The 17,809-nt window shown below is 38.5% G+C and overlaps 2 protein-coding genes across 6 annotated transcripts in view; one reads left to right on the top strand and one right to left on the bottom strand.

Moving 5' to 3' along the window:
* Positions 1-4,367: 4,367 nt before the first annotated feature.
* Positions 4,368-12,425, bottom strand: LOC111873841 (methenyltetrahydrofolate synthase domain-containing protein). Of its 3 annotated transcripts, none has more exons than XM_023868848.2 (7): positions 12,333-12,425; positions 11,739-11,962; positions 11,451-11,655; positions 10,400-10,512; positions 8,108-8,298; positions 6,698-6,974; positions 4,368-5,632 (listed from the first exon to the last, which is right to left on the bottom strand). In XM_023868848.2, the coding sequence occupies exons 1-7, from the start codon at positions 12,361-12,363 to the stop codon at positions 5,255-5,257; spliced, it is 1,419 nt and encodes a 472-aa protein (XP_023724616.1). In that variant the 5' UTR covers positions 12,364-12,425; the 3' UTR covers positions 4,368-5,254. The 3 variants fall into 3 exon arrangements, with proteins under 3 accessions (XP_023724616.1, XP_023724617.1, XP_023724618.1); XM_023868849.2 differs by having other exon boundaries at positions 12,062-12,417; XM_023868850.2 differs by having other exon boundaries at positions 12,269-12,417.
* Positions 12,426-13,357: 932 nt separating this feature from the next.
* Positions 13,358-17,809, top strand: part of LOC111873810 (protein O-GlcNAcase) — a 35,615-nt gene continuing 31,163 nt past the window's right edge. For 2 of the 3 annotated variants that reach the window (XM_023868791.2, XM_023868790.2), the window contains exons 1-2: positions 13,358-13,704; positions 16,581-16,632. In XM_023868791.2, the coding sequence (XP_023724559.1) occupies positions 13,629-13,704; positions 16,581-16,632 (128 nt within the window). In that variant the 5' untranslated portion in view covers positions 13,358-13,628. Of the gene's footprint in view, positions 13,705-13,724; positions 13,768-16,580; positions 16,633-17,809 lie in introns of those variants that run through there. The other variant, XM_033755214.1, reaches the window with a different exon arrangement.

Raw genomic sequence — 17,809 nt, 5'->3', positions numbered from 1 at the left:
ATTTCCTCTTTCACAAGAAATTCGATGACAGCACGCTGGCAAAACGACATATCATTGTTGGCCATTTTGTTAGGAGTGATGCTGGTCATGTAATGCAAGCTATTGATGTCACAAGACACTCAAGGTTAACACAACAGCTGGTTCCACCTACCACCATACTCTCTTTCGTCTGCTGTTCCCAGGTTGCATGCAAAAAAAGTTGCTCATGACTTTCGGTACGACCTACGTATTTATGTATTAGCCTGTGTATTTTAGTGCTGATACACATGGAGGGCAAACTTAAATCTGAAATATAAGTACAGCATTAATTTTTAGCCTCTTTTCAATATTTTAGGAAGGATAGTATGCTTATGGTATCTTCAAACGTGAGTAATTTTTAAGTTTTGAATTAGTTCAAAAAACTTGGTAAGAATGATATGTTATCTTCAGACTCTGTATAATTCATTAGCATCAGTAGTACCAACATTATGAAACCAGCCTCTGAAGTCGAGTTTCATTACCAATAAACTTTTGTGCTAGATATTTGAAGAAGTTGGGATCTTTCCTTTTTGTGCATAAAGTGTAAATAGAAATGTTTTGTATAAATAGGAGTATCTAGGCATACTAATGATACCTTGTGTTCTGTGTGAGGGTCCTATTCTATAGCACACATACACACACAACTTCATAGACTAAACTAATCTAAACTATGGCATGTTAAAGAAAATGTGGCACATCTGTTACGTGTGACACTAAGTAACAATGCATTTTATAAGAACAGCAGCAAAAGTGTTGAAGTATTGATAGTTTTACAAAATAAATCATAAACATATCTTGAATACGGGAGGGTAGAGAGGCATGCAGACAACATAATAGAGCATTTTACTGAAACCTGTAATGTAGTTTCATGTAATGTGGGCAAAACACACAAAAGGTGTTGTACAAGAGTGCAGGGCCTTCATTAATACATTAACATGTTCTTAGTAGTTTTCTTTTAAATTAAGTGTAAAATACTCTGATCCTGTGTTAGGTTTCAAGAGAACAGATTTCCTGACTTTGCGTGCATTTATTCAGCTCCTGTTATGCTTTATGGGCAATGAAGGCCAGAAAAATGTGGCCAACCTGAAAACTGTTAAATATTTTAACCAAATGTCTAATAGTCCGTTGATAATGCAAAAACTGTTTATTCACTATTTAACGCTTAACACAACATGTTTCAGCCATAGATGGCCATCTTCAGGTGTTTTAATGCGTCCAACTGTTACATTGTTCTGAAGTGCACTAAAATCGCACGTTGCAGTCCACTTAAAATAACATAAATAATTACTTAAAAATCATTAAAATTTTCTATTAAAATTTTTCGTAAAAACCTATTCAACCTCATAACGGGTGTTGTCCACTTGTTTAGAGTTATGTGTTTATTCCAGAAAGTTTGTTTCAGCAGCTTGTTTTCCTGTTCATTAGCCCATTATTTTGCTATGTCTGCAATCTGCAATATGCCCCTTGCTTGTGTGTTGTTCCCTCTAGCAGCGTGTGGTGCTGTCTTCTCTTGCAGACGTAGCAAAAGAACCGGATAATGAACAGAAAAACAAGTTGCTGAAAAAGCTTTCTGGAGTAAACATAACTCTAAACAAGAGGACAACACCTGTTATGAGGTGGAATATGATTTTACGAAAAATGTAATGGATTTTAAGTAATTATTTATGTTATTTTAAGTGGACTGCAAAGCGCAATTTTAGGGCACTTCAGAACAGTATAACAGTTGGACGCATTGAAACACCTGAAGATGGCCATCTATGGCCGAATCATGTTGCGTCAAGTGTTAAATGGTGAATAAACAATTATTGCATTATCAACGGACTGTCAGACATGTGGTTAAAGATTTGCAACAGGATGCTGAAATACAGAATAAATATTTTAAATTTAATTATTAAATTGATCAACATTTCAAGGACTGCAGAGCTTGAATTTTTACAAATTTTGGAGTAAAAACCTAAAGATTAAGAAGTTATATGAAACCATATTTTACATCTTCTTTGGGCACTCAGTAGAAGAATATAGACTGAAGATGTGTGAGAACAAAAGGTTCAGAGACTATTCAGATCCAAGGGAGAGGAATTAATGGAGAAAATTACATAATTAGAGTCTTCAGAATTTACACTCTTAACTTAATACTGTTAGGATGATTAAATTAAGAAGGATTAAATGAGTGAAACATGCAACACACATGGAGAAACTGATAATTGCATATATTTTGGCTGTAAATTTGAAACAAGGAGACTGCTTAGGCACAGAAGAGAAGATAATATTAAATTGGATCTTAAAGTAATAAGATGTGGAGGTGTGGACTGGATTCAACTGACTCAGGATTATGTCCAATGGTAGGCTTTGATGTTAATGTTTGTATCTGTCAAGCTGATTAAATTTTAAGGGAGCAAAGATAATATTTTAAGTGTACCTTTTGTAATATGACTAGAAAATGGTAATTATCCTAAATGTATTACAAATTAGACCAAAAGGAAGCAGATTTACAATGTGTACTGAATTATGATGTATTTTCATAACTTTTCATGACTATTGTTATACCACAAACCATATAACTGAATATTTGGTAACAGAACAAAAGAAATGAAGCAATACCTATGGAAAATTATAACTGTTATCAGCAATACTGTGACCTAAGGGAAAATATGATTTTTATTCAAGAATAATAAATTTTCTAGTAAAATAATCTTCTGTATATCAAACTGACCATGAATCTTCTTGATTCAGCAGTTCTTATGTCTTATGTTATATTACGATTTCACTAAGAGAACACTCAGGGGTGGAGATGGCTTTTTAGAAATAGGTACATGCTCCAGGTCAGTAAAAAACCCAGAAAATGATCACCATATGTTGCAAATGAAATTTATTACAGATTCAGAAATTCATTCCCACATGTATCATTAGAAATGATGCTTTTGATTAAAATTAATGAACTTTGGGATGGTACCATGTAGTATGGTAGAAACATATCATGTTTCAGAGGAACCTGTAGCCTCCATTTTCATGTGAGAAGAGTATTCTGAAGACAGAACATTTCTCTGAGATGGTGGTATCCTACCAAACTACACAGTGTCACATTTGAAATAAAGAAATCTTAATATTCATTGATATTAGAATCTCAAATTTCAGACAGCTATGATGTCTCAAGGAACCAAAATAGCATTAAAAAATATGTGGAATGAAGTACTGTGGAACCTTCATTTAATGTCCAATTTAAATGATTCCAAGACAGCAGTAATGTGTAAAACTTCCATTTAAGATCCTTCTTGATTTAGTGCTCAATTCCACTGTTTTCCAAAGAGACCTTAAATGGGGTTCCATTGTCAATGCATCTACTTGTCTACACCCATTTCCAGCCCTGAACTAAAAGGTTTCTAACACCACTGAGACATGTTACATTCTCATCTCGGGAGTGATAAATTGTACTGGTCTGTTATAGCTAGAATGTTCCATTGTGCACATCATACATGGTAAAGGACAGCAAGGTGAGATGTAAGAAAATGTTACATCTCCCATACTCCTACACTAGCCACGTATAGCACATGTAGTTCATAATGTAAACTTGCCTAATTACATAATACTTTATTTCACTGTGTTTCTCTTTTCCTGAATTGTCTCCATACTGTTTTTTTTTATATTGTGAAAATAGGACGAAAACAATGAGGTCTGACGTATTTGTAACACTTGAATGCAGGGGCCATGCAATAGCTCAATTGATGATTGGTTGCAGCTTCCTGCCTCAGCGGCACAGATTCAGGTTTTGTCCGAGTACTTCGGTTTCCCCTGCCAATTCTCATACAACTAAATCCTCCATAAGTCATTAATCATTCTATCACCAACATTACATATTGATATGGACAGCACGGTTAAGAAAACAAAAATTATATGAGGGAAGTCAGATGTTAAGAACTTACACCTGACTTTACATTACTCTGTGAATAGGGGAACTCCCATATATCTAGCTCTAACTACACCACATTTACCATATACAGAACCCCTACATCAGTTGCAGGGGTTGCTTCTAAAAAATGCTGCCACCTGAGACATGACCATGTGGAGAAAACAGGATGTCAGCACATTCCTGCCTCCAGTGATGGTAATTCCTTGGTGTGGAGACCACACACTTTGCATATACAAATTTAAAACAGCAGCAGATACATGAAACTAGACACCAAAGCTGGAAAAACTGGACACAAATGAAAAACTGCACATACTTGAAATTCATGATTGACAGAAATATGAGTATGTTCTAGGTGGCATTTTCTAGTTTAAAATGTAGCCACAATGGGTCTTGAAGAGTAGGAAAAGGACAACACACACAATAAATCTTCGTAGTCTTTACAGGAAAAAAAAAAGTTTATTTATCTTCGTTACTTTGTAATATAAACAAGCTAGAGCTTCATAAAAATGTTTATGCTAATTTTAAATGTAATTTCAAAAACTACATTTAAGTTACATTTTACAAGTTCCATTCTCCTGTAATGCAGATTGCTTTCAATAGTATACATTTGAAAGTTGCCTTTGTTAAGTTCCTTTTTTTTAATGACACTTTACATTACTGATACTTGCCAGGCATATACAAAAATAAATTAAATATGGAATTTACATAACTTCTGAAGCATTATGTATCACTTCTGTTTTACAAGAAACTGTCAAGAAAACTTGATTCAGTTCAGTACAAGTACCATTGCTCTTGGTGCCAATGTGATTTAAGAACATCTCATACACCTTTTTAAATAGATCTCTCTGTGCATCAGAATTCTTTACAAAATGTAATAATTTAAAAATAGGCATAACTGAGTGGTTAAATCTGTAACTACTCATGAATGAAATGTATAACAGATAGTATAAAATAGTTTATAGTTTTCTTCCTTTACAACTAGTGGTCAGTACGTAAATGTCCTCTGCATGAAATCGAGGAAAACTGAGTATTGGTTTATACATTCACTGTTTAATACATTTTTAGTTAAAACTGGTCTTACAGTTGGTTTAACCCCTTGCAATAAAATTAAATGTTCCCTGATATGTCTAACATACTGAAACAGAATGTACAAAAGACAATTAAAAGAAAAAAAAATGGGGAGACAGCATGGAGAAGTGATACGGTCTGATAGCAAAGTATAAGAATGGATTTGAAAGCTACAGCAGAGGGTTAAATAATTGTCAGATTTTAAACATTGGCACACCATATGTAATAAGGAAGATAGTCTGAACAGGGTCAAACTACTATTCACACTGAACTAATATCAGTCACTTCAATTCTCGTGATTGGTTTTGCAGGTTCAATCTTAAGAAAGTCCTCTCCACCTTCAGTTCCAACCCTGAGATCCTGAAGGGATGCCACAATGCTGTCGACTGCTATGGGAGCTGATGATACTGTGTTTCTCGAGCCTCCTGCTTTGGCAAAGTGAAGGAAAGCAAAACCCCTGTGTCCACGCCATGTGATATCAGTGGGTTTGATGCCTCTCTCTGCTAAAGCTGCCTTAAGGTCACGGACACGGACATTTGATGCAATATTGCCAACTTTCAGACTGAACTCGATTCCAGGTCGCTGTCGAGGACGGGCTGGTCGATGCTGTTCCTTCTTTGTGATGTTTCCAGTGACATTCTTTGAGAACAGAAGGTAACAAAACAATTACAAATCATATGCAGAAAGTCTGCTGTAACGTAAGCTTCGGGCAATATGAATTGTACTTGTGTTCAGTAACTGAGTCTTGGATTATTTCATTAGACTATTTAAATTGTGCACATTGGATGAGATATAAATGAACCTATTTTAGAGTAATATCCTGGCACTGACCAGGAGAAACCGAGGGAAACCTACTTGATCCTGTTGCAGGTACTACAAAACAGGATCTTTATATACAACATAGGCAGCTCATTAATTAATATAACTGGCTATGAGATGGGACTGAAGTTTGATCCCGAGTATGGTCAGGACTTTTCTCCTTCATCAGAACTGTGTCCAGATTAGTCCTTGTGTCCACCAGGCCTCCCATTCAAAGTGTACCAGGGATAAAAAGGAAAATCTGGGGGTTCAAGTCAATCACTTACTTTCATCCACAGCCAAGGTGATGATGCACAAAACCATACTTCCACACCCCCTATATGCTTACACATATTGATGCTACCAAAGGGGCAAAGATACTTTTATTTTAAATGTAGAGAAAACTGACTTGGGGAAGGACCCAAATTAAGGTAAAAATAGAATGGTTAAAAGGAGATATCTGGTAGACATGTTGGTCAGTTTCTAATGCCGCACTTTGACAATCAAGTCATTTGTACTTTTAACCTCGACTGGTTGGTGTATCTGTAACTCATTTTGTACCTGAACATCACTTAGGAAAATTACATTATCCAGTCACCCAGCATACTTCAGATGGGTTGGGTACTTTCAAGCTGTTCCCATTCTTTGTCACCAGAGATCACTGCAGTGACCAAGAAATGGCATCTAGTTTCACCTTCATTCATCTTATATTTTTAACATGTCATGAATGTATGACATGGGACCCCTGCTTCACTTCCTTTCCAAAGGAAGTTGTGCTATGGATATTTATAGTTCTTAAAATCTATCAACCGCACCTGGGTTTGAATCCTCGAACCAATGGTGGGCATGTTACCACTAGCCCACTGAGGAAGACTTTGATAAACCGGTGTGAATGGAATATTATACCTCATCCTTGTTAACTTCTTTGCCATATCCATGTTTAGGTGTGGATGATGTCTGCTTCCTAGCAGCGGGACGAGGGCGACGGAATGGCCTTTTATTCTGAATGTCCTCTCCATCTATCACAGATAGCTGTGGCCCTTCAACACCCTTCTCTGACTGAGGTGACTTAGGGATACCATGACGTCTTCTGAAGCGATTTCTTCTGTAACCATGCCCACTAGCCCTTGGATGTTCTCCAACATCGGAGTCAACTTCTTTCAACGTGCAGTCTTTTCCTTCACTGCATAAACACAAAAGCGCATACTTTTTAGCTGAGAAAAGGTTATAGACAAGGAGGCAAACTGATTAGTGTTCTGCTCTCTTTACTTCATAGTACAATGGCATAGTATTATTAGTACTGTCTACTAGGATGTAAGGTGGCACACAGTAGCATAGTTGGTTGAGGCACTATGCTACAATTTGGAAGGTCGTGGGATCAAATCCCACAGAGGTGGATTTTTCAATTGACCTAATCCTTCCAGCTGCACTATGGCCCTGGGGTTGACTAAGCCTCTAACAGAAATGAGTACCAAGAATATTCTTGGAATATTCTTGGGGGTAAAGAGTGGCCAGCATGTAGGGCTGACAACCTTACTGCCATCTATGAACCAACTGTGTAGAAAATGTGGGAACCTCAACATCTCTCAACCCTATGGGCTTCCATGGCCTGTTACAGATATATCTTTACTTACTTTTTTTACTAGGATGTAACACCATGTAGTCCAGTAGAAGGCCAATGTTTCTGAGGACCATACTGCCTCCATCTTCAGGGCTGAAGGGTAAGCCCCCAAAAAAGAAAAAAGAAAAGAAAAAAAAAAACACCTGATTCTTGCTGATTGCTGATCTCACTCTTTGACCCTGATGGAGGCATTATGGCCCTCTCAAACATCTAACTTTAGGTAGCGAAGAAATAATTGAGAAAAATAAATAAAATATTTCACAGGGCAATCCAGAAGGATAGAAATATTAATGGATCAAAATAAGAGTACTACCACCAATTAAAAACAGGATATGGTATACCATGGCCTGCCTACATGTTTTGTGCAAGCTGAAAATATCAGCATAATTTCTGGATGACTCTTGCAGTTGCCATTGGTACACCAAAAGTGCCTTGAAGAACAGCAGGACAGTCAAGGTTGATCAGTCCCACCTATCACTCGCCTCACCTTCTCTTTATTGGAGGACAATATATACTCGTAAATGCCAAATTCAATTTTATATCCTATTATTTTTAGCGTGTCTTTTTGTTTGCCTATGAGATTTTCTCAATTTCTTTATGTAACCAAAAGTGTTCTGCTCTTAAGTTCATGAAACTTCTGTACCTGACACATTACTCATGTAAAGGTTCTAAAATAACCTTGAGATGCTGCTCACCACATCTCCGCGTCTCGAAGAGTCTGCAGAATGGGTATATCATTCAGCCGTCGCTCTGAGAGTAGACTCCAGTTGATTCCACTTGGTCTGGGAAGCCGTGGATTTACTTCTATCACTTGGGTTGGAGTTATAATGAAGTCCACAGGTACATCATTTTCCTTGAACAGTTGTGAGGGTAATGTCTCGAACACCTAACCATATAAATGCACTGCAATAATAGGGTTATTCAAATAAATAAAAGGAACAAAATACATATCATAAAATGTTAATCCAGTGTCAGAACTACAATATTTGCCCAGACTTTAATTACAGCTAACAACACCACAGAAATTGGAATTGCCCAGTCTCTAATATTAACCTGGTACTGGCACAGAAATTAAGACCATAGTAGTGAGCTAAAAGGTAAATCTATCCCTGTAACAGTTCATGGAAGCCCATAGGGTTGAGAGACATCGAGGCTCCCACATTTTCTAGACAATCGGCTCTCAGATGGCAGTGAGGTTGTCAGCCTTACGCACTGGCCGTCCTTTGCCCACGAGGAAGATTCCTGGTACTCATTTCTGTCAGAGGCTTAGTCGAACCCTGGGCAACAGTGTGGCTGGAAGGATTAGGTCAATTGAAAAAAATCAACCTCATCAGGACTTGAATCTGCAACCTTCCGGCTTGTAGTATAGTGCCTCAACCAACTACTCTACTGTGTGAGTACATCTTAAATATCACATTTACCTCACTGTAAACTGAAGTATCTTATTTTTATTTTAATAAACAAAAAGGGCGCTGTATGAAGTATGGCAGTAAAAAATACGATTCAATAGGAAAAAACATACATCTAGCGAATGTGGCAAATACTGAAACTTGCATATCCATAGAGTGTTGCATCAATTTGTGAATATTTCCAAAACACTGATCATTAAGTTTACATTACTGCTACCACCAAACTCACAATTTAGAAAATTCTTTTCTTTTTCTTTTCATTTCCATGGCTTTTCTGTTGAGGTATATTTTATAAGGAAGCAACATCCATCAGATGTGAGTCTATACGTCCAATATCTTTACTGCTATTCAACCAGAAAAAAAACGATGCTGGAATAAAGATTTTCTTATATGGAAGTACTGCAGTAAGCCACAGTTGCCAGATGTTGCTTAGTTTAGAGATATACAGTCAACCTCTGCAGCAATTGATGATTACCAAATTAACACAGAGAACATGGTAAAGGTAAAAAAAGGTAGTTGTCCCTGGGCTTAACTAATCAAGCATTATGCCATGAAGGCATGTGAGGGAGCGGATGTATAGATCCACATTTTCCTGACCTCGGCACTAACTGGAGGTGAGTGGTCAGCTTTACGCCCCGGCCGCTTTACCCCAGGGAAAGAGCCCCTGGTACCCAATGGATTGGAAATTGGATTGACCCCTGAGCCAGTCTGGACAACATGGAGAAGAGGAAAATTTTTACCCTACTGGGACTTCAACTTCAACTTCTCACGCGTCCAGCCTGTAGCCAGTCCCTATACCGACTACTCTATCCCAGTTCCTCAGAGAATATGGTACTAGTGCTAATATTAAGTAGTTCACTGTTCTGTTCACAAGGTATCAGGTTTGAATCTTGATGCTGTTAATGACTATACTATGTTCACACATTTCCACAGTATCTCCACAAAATTGCTGGTATAGTTCCTTCAAATATGAGTGGTTACATAACAGCATGTGACCGGGTAATTTTAAGTCACTTTCATGCTTGCCATGTTAGCTCTGCCAACCTCTGAAGTTCACATGTAAAACTAAGGCCCAAAACCTGACCTATTAATTCACCTCCAACAGCATGTTCACAATGTTAGGCTCCTGCTCTTGTTTTCAAAAATAAACTACAACAGTTGGCATCACTAATTTGGCATAGAGCAGGGTGAGAAATTTTTTAGTTACTTACATCACCAATTAACATGTAAGCAATGATAAATATATACAGCTACTAACCTTGAAAATGGGCCGCACCATAGATCAAGCGGTTAGTCGCTGGCTTCCCACTGTGGCGGCCCGGGTTCGATCCCAGGTCTGGTCAAGTGGAATTTGTGGTGGACAAAGTGGCGCTGGGGCAAGCTTTCTCCGAGTGCTTCGGTTTCCCCTGCCAATCTTCATTCCACCAATTGCTCCACAATCACAATCACCTATCATCTGGGGATGGTACAATAGGCCAGAAGCAGCCACAGTACAAGTGACTTAGTCCCACCCCACTAGCAATAGAAAAAAACCTTGGAAATCAAGAAAGACATGAAAAAAATGATGTATATGTGTACCTGGCAATCATGCACAGTTGCAGCAATAACAGTATTCTGGTCTACAGCCCCCATCTTCATCATCATTGCAAATTCAAGGTCTGCATAGCCTTCCCCTTTCCCTACTCTGTATCCTGCAATGAAGTAACCACACTCACTGTAACATATGCATGATCTCTTCACACTGTTTACATATGGACAAACTACTGTGAGGTACTAAACATGACACATGACATTGTCAAAATCTCATAATTTACTAGTAAATCTTGTGATAAAATTGTGCTTCGTGTCATATGAGAGCCATCAATCAGCAGCATGTGGCCTGTGGACTTGTCCACATGCTCCATAATATATTCATTGTGACGCTTACTGTATATACACATTTGAAGTGTTAACCTGTTGCATTTTCACTTGCAATTATAAGTAATGTACCAAACACAATGGAATTACTTAAGGTATACCTCAAACTGTCCGTGAGAAAATGAAACCAAATATGTTTTTGCTTATGACTTCAGATCACACATTTGCCCATCTTGGGCTTTACCTGCCTGGCAAGAATCAATGTTTTGGGTGGTAGTACCTATAGACCATGATCACTATGGCTTGTTAATTTTAAATTACATCCCAGCTTTATATTACAATATAATTATATGCAATATCATACTCGGTATCTACAGTACAGTTGTCTAAATATCCCCAAGTTGCTGGACATCTGGACAGTGGCCAAATTCACATTGATCATAGAGAATACAAGTAGTATGCAGCTGGAACTCCATGACACAGTAAACACCTGGTACTTTACACCAAATGATAGGATGTTTATAATAAAAAAGATAATGAATGTTGGTAGAGCTATGGCATAAACCATGCAGAAAACATGACATTTTTCTTTCTTGAAGTTTTGGCTTTCTCAGGGATAAGGGAACAGAGACATTTGTGTTGATTAAGAAGGCACCTAGGGACATTCAAAATGACTCATGGCATTTCAACACAGATGACTCATTTAAGCGTTCCCTATCAGAATATAAAATTCTATGTGATGGCATTTTCATAAGAAGTTACATTCATTTACCTTCCTTTGAGACAGCAACAGACCCTAAAACAATGAGATCTACTTTCACTTTAGCATCAAGGCCAACAGGTTTACCCCACTGTTCTGAACCTTGCTGGGTAGCTGCTACCTTCAATTCTTGCTTTGAAGCATCTGAGGGAGGTACCACATGTAGAAGCAATCCTGAGCGTAAGCTTGGAATTGGAACCAACAAGTTTTTCCTTGCCTAAATAAAAGAAAGGTTTAATTATTTTCTCAGTAGTACAAATTTGTAAAATTAACACAATTCCCATTAACCACAACACTCACTTCTAGAACAAGAAATCGCACTGCTTCTTGTGGTTTGTCTGGAGTAACTTTGATGGTATATGCACCTTTGAAAATATCAAGCTCTGACAGTTTCTGAGCTGCCTCTGGGGAACCTTTGAAATTAGGAATCCGACCGTAGACAGGCCGAGGAAAATGGGCTAAATCATTTTTTTCCAAACAATGCCACACTTTCCGGCGAATAGCTTGTTTGGTCACCTCTTCAGCTGAAATAAGAATATAAAGACAATATTACTTTAACAATCACCAATTAACAATATATTTATTCTTACGAAAAGATTAATTTATCTATGCACGTAACATACGTAATATTTCTTCATTATCAGTCATAATTCTGGTTCAATCTGAACTGCTTTTGCTAAATGAGTAACTTTTTTCGTTTAAGAACTCGTGTTCTCAACTTCGCCTATGTATGAAAACAGAACACAAATGCAAAGCACCATATTCGACCAACGTAAGAAACCACAATTTTCAATCAAAAATTGTAATAACTACAATCAACTAAAACAAACTCATTCCACAGTGTATGCAGATAGGTGAAAGTATTTAACGACCCTGGCTTTCTTCAGTTCTTACGAGTGAAGCGCTTTAGTTCATAACAACTCATGTTAATTGGCTGCGTTTGTTGTCCCTCGATGTTGGCAGCGGATGCTATCGTTGTTTATTTTTACTGTTAATGCAACTGATCACTCTGTATGCTCTGTATTCACGCGGCGGTGGGAATTTCAAATGAATTTATGGATGAGTAGGTGCATCCGATAGTGTGAAATTAAGAAAATCTGCAACTGAGCGTAAATTTATGCTGCCATATGTAGAACAGATGTAGAGAAGCAAATGTAGGTGAATGATCTGCCGGAATTCTAGTGACATTTGCGTTGTGCGGTATGTGGTGAATTTTTGTTTTGAGAATATAGAAAATTGTTAAAGTTTACAGAATTTCAGAATTTTTCTATGAAGTCAAGTATTTCTTATAACATAAATGAATTTCAGTTGTCGAATGTTCAAATATTACACTTATTTTAAAAGTTTACAACTCTGTTTATTTCGAATAATGGAATTATAAAAAACATTTGGAATATTTTGAGAATTTGAAACCTTTTTGAAAAATAATCTAACCTAATCTAACTTCACCTGACATGGCTCAGTGACACCCATTGTAGCCTCAATGGGGAGGGAAGCGCGCAGTTGGATGCATATGGGTTTTGTACTCGAAGTTTATTGCTACAACTGTGTCCTACCTTACGACTTCGTGTCTTCATCGCACTTTTATTACTGATTCTAAAAATTTTAAATAATGGCTTTGGAATGGTCTTGAGTGGCACGACATTAATGCCAAATTTGGTGGAAATCGGGCTAGTGGTTCAAACTCGGAGTATGTGGGAGCCATGATGGATATTGCGTGCCCAGCATCGGGAACACTGGGACCTTCTGCAGCGGCTGTAAACGAAGTGAATTGGAAAATATGCCTAGCTAATATCCGCTGTGTTACTAGATACCTGTTCCTAGGGTGTATATCTTAATGTTGGCTCCGCAAGCTGGTATCTTCAGAATGTCGGTGGTGGCACCATTGAACCTCAGTGTGGATCTCATTGGTGGGTTGGTGGTGTGTAGCACGAATGGAAAGGTCGGTAAATGTGGGGGTGAAGTTATTAAACAGCTGAAGGAATGGGTTAGAGAAATCCTAAGCCAATATTTCGGTTATTTCATATCTAGATAACTGCCGTGCCCGGTAATGAATTTGTTGCAAATTGTGTTCCGTGTTATAGTGTAGTTTGTGCCGGAAATACTCGAGCGCTTTCGAATATACAGGCGAACCTCGTATAGACAATAGGTGTTTTTCAAGAGACGCCAACGGCAAGTCTCAATAGGAAAATGGCGGATAACAAGAGTACAGCTATTGACAATTTGCATACCAAAAACGGGAACTTTATTTGTGGAGTTGTGGAAGGTAATGCGAAAAAGCAAATACAACATTGTACTGGCATTCGCATTTAGTTTGTATGCAGTTAAGGTTAAGTATTTAAAATATTTACGCTTTAAATTTGAAAGTACAATTTTCTTATGCTATCCGAAACATACCCAGTTATCTGCGATGTTTAAATACATTGAAATAGATTTCGATTTTTTAACGTGAGATCTGTTTTCAAGTTGCTTTGTAAACTGTAGAGCGGTTGAAAGGAACAGTAAAGATATTATATAAGATTTGAGGTTTTCACGGCGATGACTGAAGAAAGCAGTCTTTTGGGATGTGGCACCGTGTAGATGTGGTGTTAACCGACGTTTCGGAGGAACATATCGCCTCCATCATCAGGGTAGAAGAAAAAATAAATAATCCGCAAGCGAAGAGACCGTGAGAACCGGTACAAGCAGACTGGTGTTGGAAATACAGCTATGTGAGTGCAGTGAAGGGGGGAAGTCTACATGGGAAATTAGTGGAGAGGGAGAGGGGAAGGGGCTGGAACAGAAGCAGGGTTTTGTATAAGATATTGTGTCAGGGGAGAGAAAGGCAAGGTTAAAGGGAGGGCACTAACCCTTACGCTGAGGGGTTTGGGGGTTGCTATATTAGTCGGTCATGGCCTGTGTAGCCTTGTGGATCTGGCGTCATGTGCCGGGGAGTGGGGTTTAGGGAACAGATGAGAGGCTCCCATGCTGAGACAAACCCCCCTCACTCCCTGTTCATATTTTCGGGATGGAGTTCAATCTCAATGGATTCCCTAATGATGCAATCCATATATTGGGTCTTGGTGGCGAGGATGGAGGTATTCTGAAGCTGAATTCGATATCCCAGATCGATGCTGTGTTCACCTATGGCTGACTTGTCTGGTCATTCAAGACGGATGTGCTGCTGATGCTCCTTCAACCTCATGTCCACGTAGCGGCCCATCTGCTCAATATAGACCTTGCCGCACTCGCATGGGATACTGTATACACCCGGTGTCCTTAGTCCCAGGCTACCTTTGACCGGCCGGAGGAAACTGGATAATTTGTTTGGAGGCAGGCCCACTGCTTTGATATTGTGCCGGAACAGCACTCTGCTGATACCGTTGAATATAGTACTTACATAGGGAAGGACGGCGACTGAGCCTGGTTTATCTTCAGGCCGGCTGATGTTGGGCCAACGGTTGAGAACTCTGTGGATGTGCTGGTTGTTGTATCCATTCTTCCTGAATACATCCACCAGGAGCACCAACTCCGCATGTAGGCTGTCTTGATGCTCTTTGTGGTCAAGTCTCAGCAAGTCATGGAAGCCTCTCATCTGTTCCCTNCACCCCCCCCCCCGGGACATGACGCCAGATCCACAAGGCTACACAGGCCATGACCGACTAACATAGCAACCCCCCACCCCCTCAGCATAAGGGTTAGTGCCCTCCCTTTAACCTTGCCTTTCTCTCCCCCCGACACAATATCTTATACAAAACCCTGCTTCTGTTCCAGCCCCTTGCCCACTCCCACTCCACTGATTTCCCATGTAGACTTGTGCCCCCCCCTCTTTTCACTGCACTTGCATAGCTGTGTTTATTTCCAACACCAGTCTGCTTGTACCGGTTCTCACAGCCTCTTCGCATGCGGATTATTTATTTTTCCTTCTGCCCTGAAGATGGAGGCGATATGTTCCTCCGAAACATCAGTTAACACCACATCTACACGGTGCCACATCCCAGAAGACTGCTTTCTTCATAGTAAAGATATTGATTACCAAACAGGGACCTGGAAAACTTGCCTTTCGGTTCATTATTGAATTTAATTGAATAGGATTAATGACGAAAAGGAGTAAAGTAGCACAGAATGAGTAGGTGTAAAACAATTCCCCCTCATGTATAGAATAATGACTAGATTTTGAAAGTAAAGTAACAGGATACACTTCAGACTGTTGTAGAAGTGTACTAAGGCGTTTGAGTTTTAGTAAATATGCAGAATGCAGTTTAGGACTCTCCAAAACCAATGTAGTTTGACTTTTAACATATTCCAACACAACCAAACCTAAAGTGGTAGAACTGAGGACTAAGAAAACCTCTGGATTGTCATGTGATGATGATTTCAGACAATATTCTACATTTTATCCATGAGTTTTGTTCCACATATTACATTTATTTCTATTGTAAATGATAAGAGCAAGATAGTTTTCACATTTGGAACCTAGGAAAGTTACTGAAATCTCCAGACTTATTTTATTTTTTGTCTGAAATAGTGTGTGTCTGTATAGTGTAAGGGCCTGTGTTTTACAGGTCGGGCAGTCATTTAGTGAGCCCAGAATGTGAAGTCAGCCTTTTTCATATAGTATTGATGATTTTGTGGTCATCAAATTTTGGTTGCAAGCTCATTCCATATAGCTTTTAGATTAAAAAAAAAAGCAGGAAATTGGCTGGCATGTATCAAAGAATTTAAAAACTGTGGGAGGTAATAATACAAATATATATCATCCATAAAATGAGAGAAGCAGAACGCAGTATTTCACATTTGGCATGTGTGTGTGTGTGTGTGTGTGTGTGTGAGTGAGTGAGTGAGTGAGTGTGAGCTTCTTTAGTACATGATTTTCTAGAATTGCCAAAAAATTGATGTAGTTATGCTTATTGTACATGGTACATTGTACATGGACTGGATGAAACTAGCCTGTTTCATCACTGAATTTGGATTTATTTTGATAAATATGATTATGTCTAAATATAAGACGGTATGATCATTCTGACTTCACTAATACAAGCATAAGTGTCTGTAGGGGAATAACTTAATATTGTCACAGTATTCTGTGAGCCAAAGAGAAGCGGCCAGTGTATCTTAAAGATAGGGTATATATGGTTATTTACATCATATAATTTTTTCCAGGTTTTTATGGAAGACCCTGGACTACAGAACAGAGAAAAGATTTGTTCCAAAAGTAAGTTATATATCATCAAATGACTGGCTACAGGCTGGACAACTGAGGGGTCGGAGTTTGGGTCCCGGTAGAATCAAGAATTCTCTTTTCTCCACGTTGTCCAGACTGGCTCTTGGGTCCACCCAACCATCTCTCCAATTGGTACAGAGGGCTCGTTCCCTGGGGATAAGTGACCGGGGTGTGTAGCTGACCACTCACCTCCAGCGAGTGCTGAGGTCAAGAAAATGTGGCTCTATACATCCACTCCCCCATATGCCTTCATGGTGTAGTGCTTAATTAGTTAAGTACAGGGACAGCTTTACCTTATGTCATCAAATGTAGCATCATTCGTCTTATTTCAGTGGTTATGGGATGCAGTACCCAACCTGATTTTATACATGAAGTATACAGCACCTTGGCTCTTAGTTCTTCATGTAATTAGGCATGATAGTTTGTGAGATGAGGTATCCTGACGTGTTTTGTGATGGTTCTTGATTCTCTAGTAAAAGGAACTAATATCTAACACAATGGTAACAGATCCCAACTGTTCAGCACTGTTCATGCCATTGCAGGCTGTCAGACACATCATAAACTAATTTCATTCATTATGTGTCACCATCTGTTCCATAACATCTGTTGACATGTTTTGTATGTTCTGTATCTGTTGTATTCACTTCACATGTAAATAAAGTCATATAAAACAATCCTCCATGAAAGCCTTTACTTAACATGACATGTTCCACCATCATTCATGTCAGGTTTTTTTGTCATATTGTCTTTCTGCCAAATTTTATGAGTAACATTGTCCTTTGGAGATATCTGTTTCAGTTAGTGAACAATTTTTAACTTAATAATCAGTTTTATCTGTTCCACCTTCTTGGTTTATTTTCTCCATGGTGACATTCTTGGTTTCTTTGTTACCTATGTTTTGCTATTTATCTATGTGTTCATATTGTACTGTGGTAAATTTGATAAAGCTGTCAGTACTCACATTATTGTATGTCAGATGGTAGGATGATTATTGAATGATGAATTGGAAAGGATTTGGAAGGAACTGGCAATGGCTTACTCAAGGTACTGCCCAACCAGTTGCCTGTAGGGACTGATGTTTTTGTTCGTGTGTCATAAATGTCTTCTGACTTGAGTTCGTGTTATTAGTATATTTTATTTGCGATGCTTGATGTGTTGCAAGCTGAAA

This window comes from Cryptotermes secundus, unplaced genomic scaffold (assembly GCF_002891405.2).
Source record: "Cryptotermes secundus unplaced genomic scaffold, Csec_1.0 scaffold215, whole genome shotgun sequence".
NCBI classification, from domain to species: Eukaryota; Metazoa; Arthropoda; class Insecta; order Blattodea; family Kalotermitidae; genus Cryptotermes; species Cryptotermes secundus.
The sequence above is the reverse complement of the archived record's forward strand: the minus strand, read 5'-3'. Positions and strand labels throughout refer to the sequence as shown.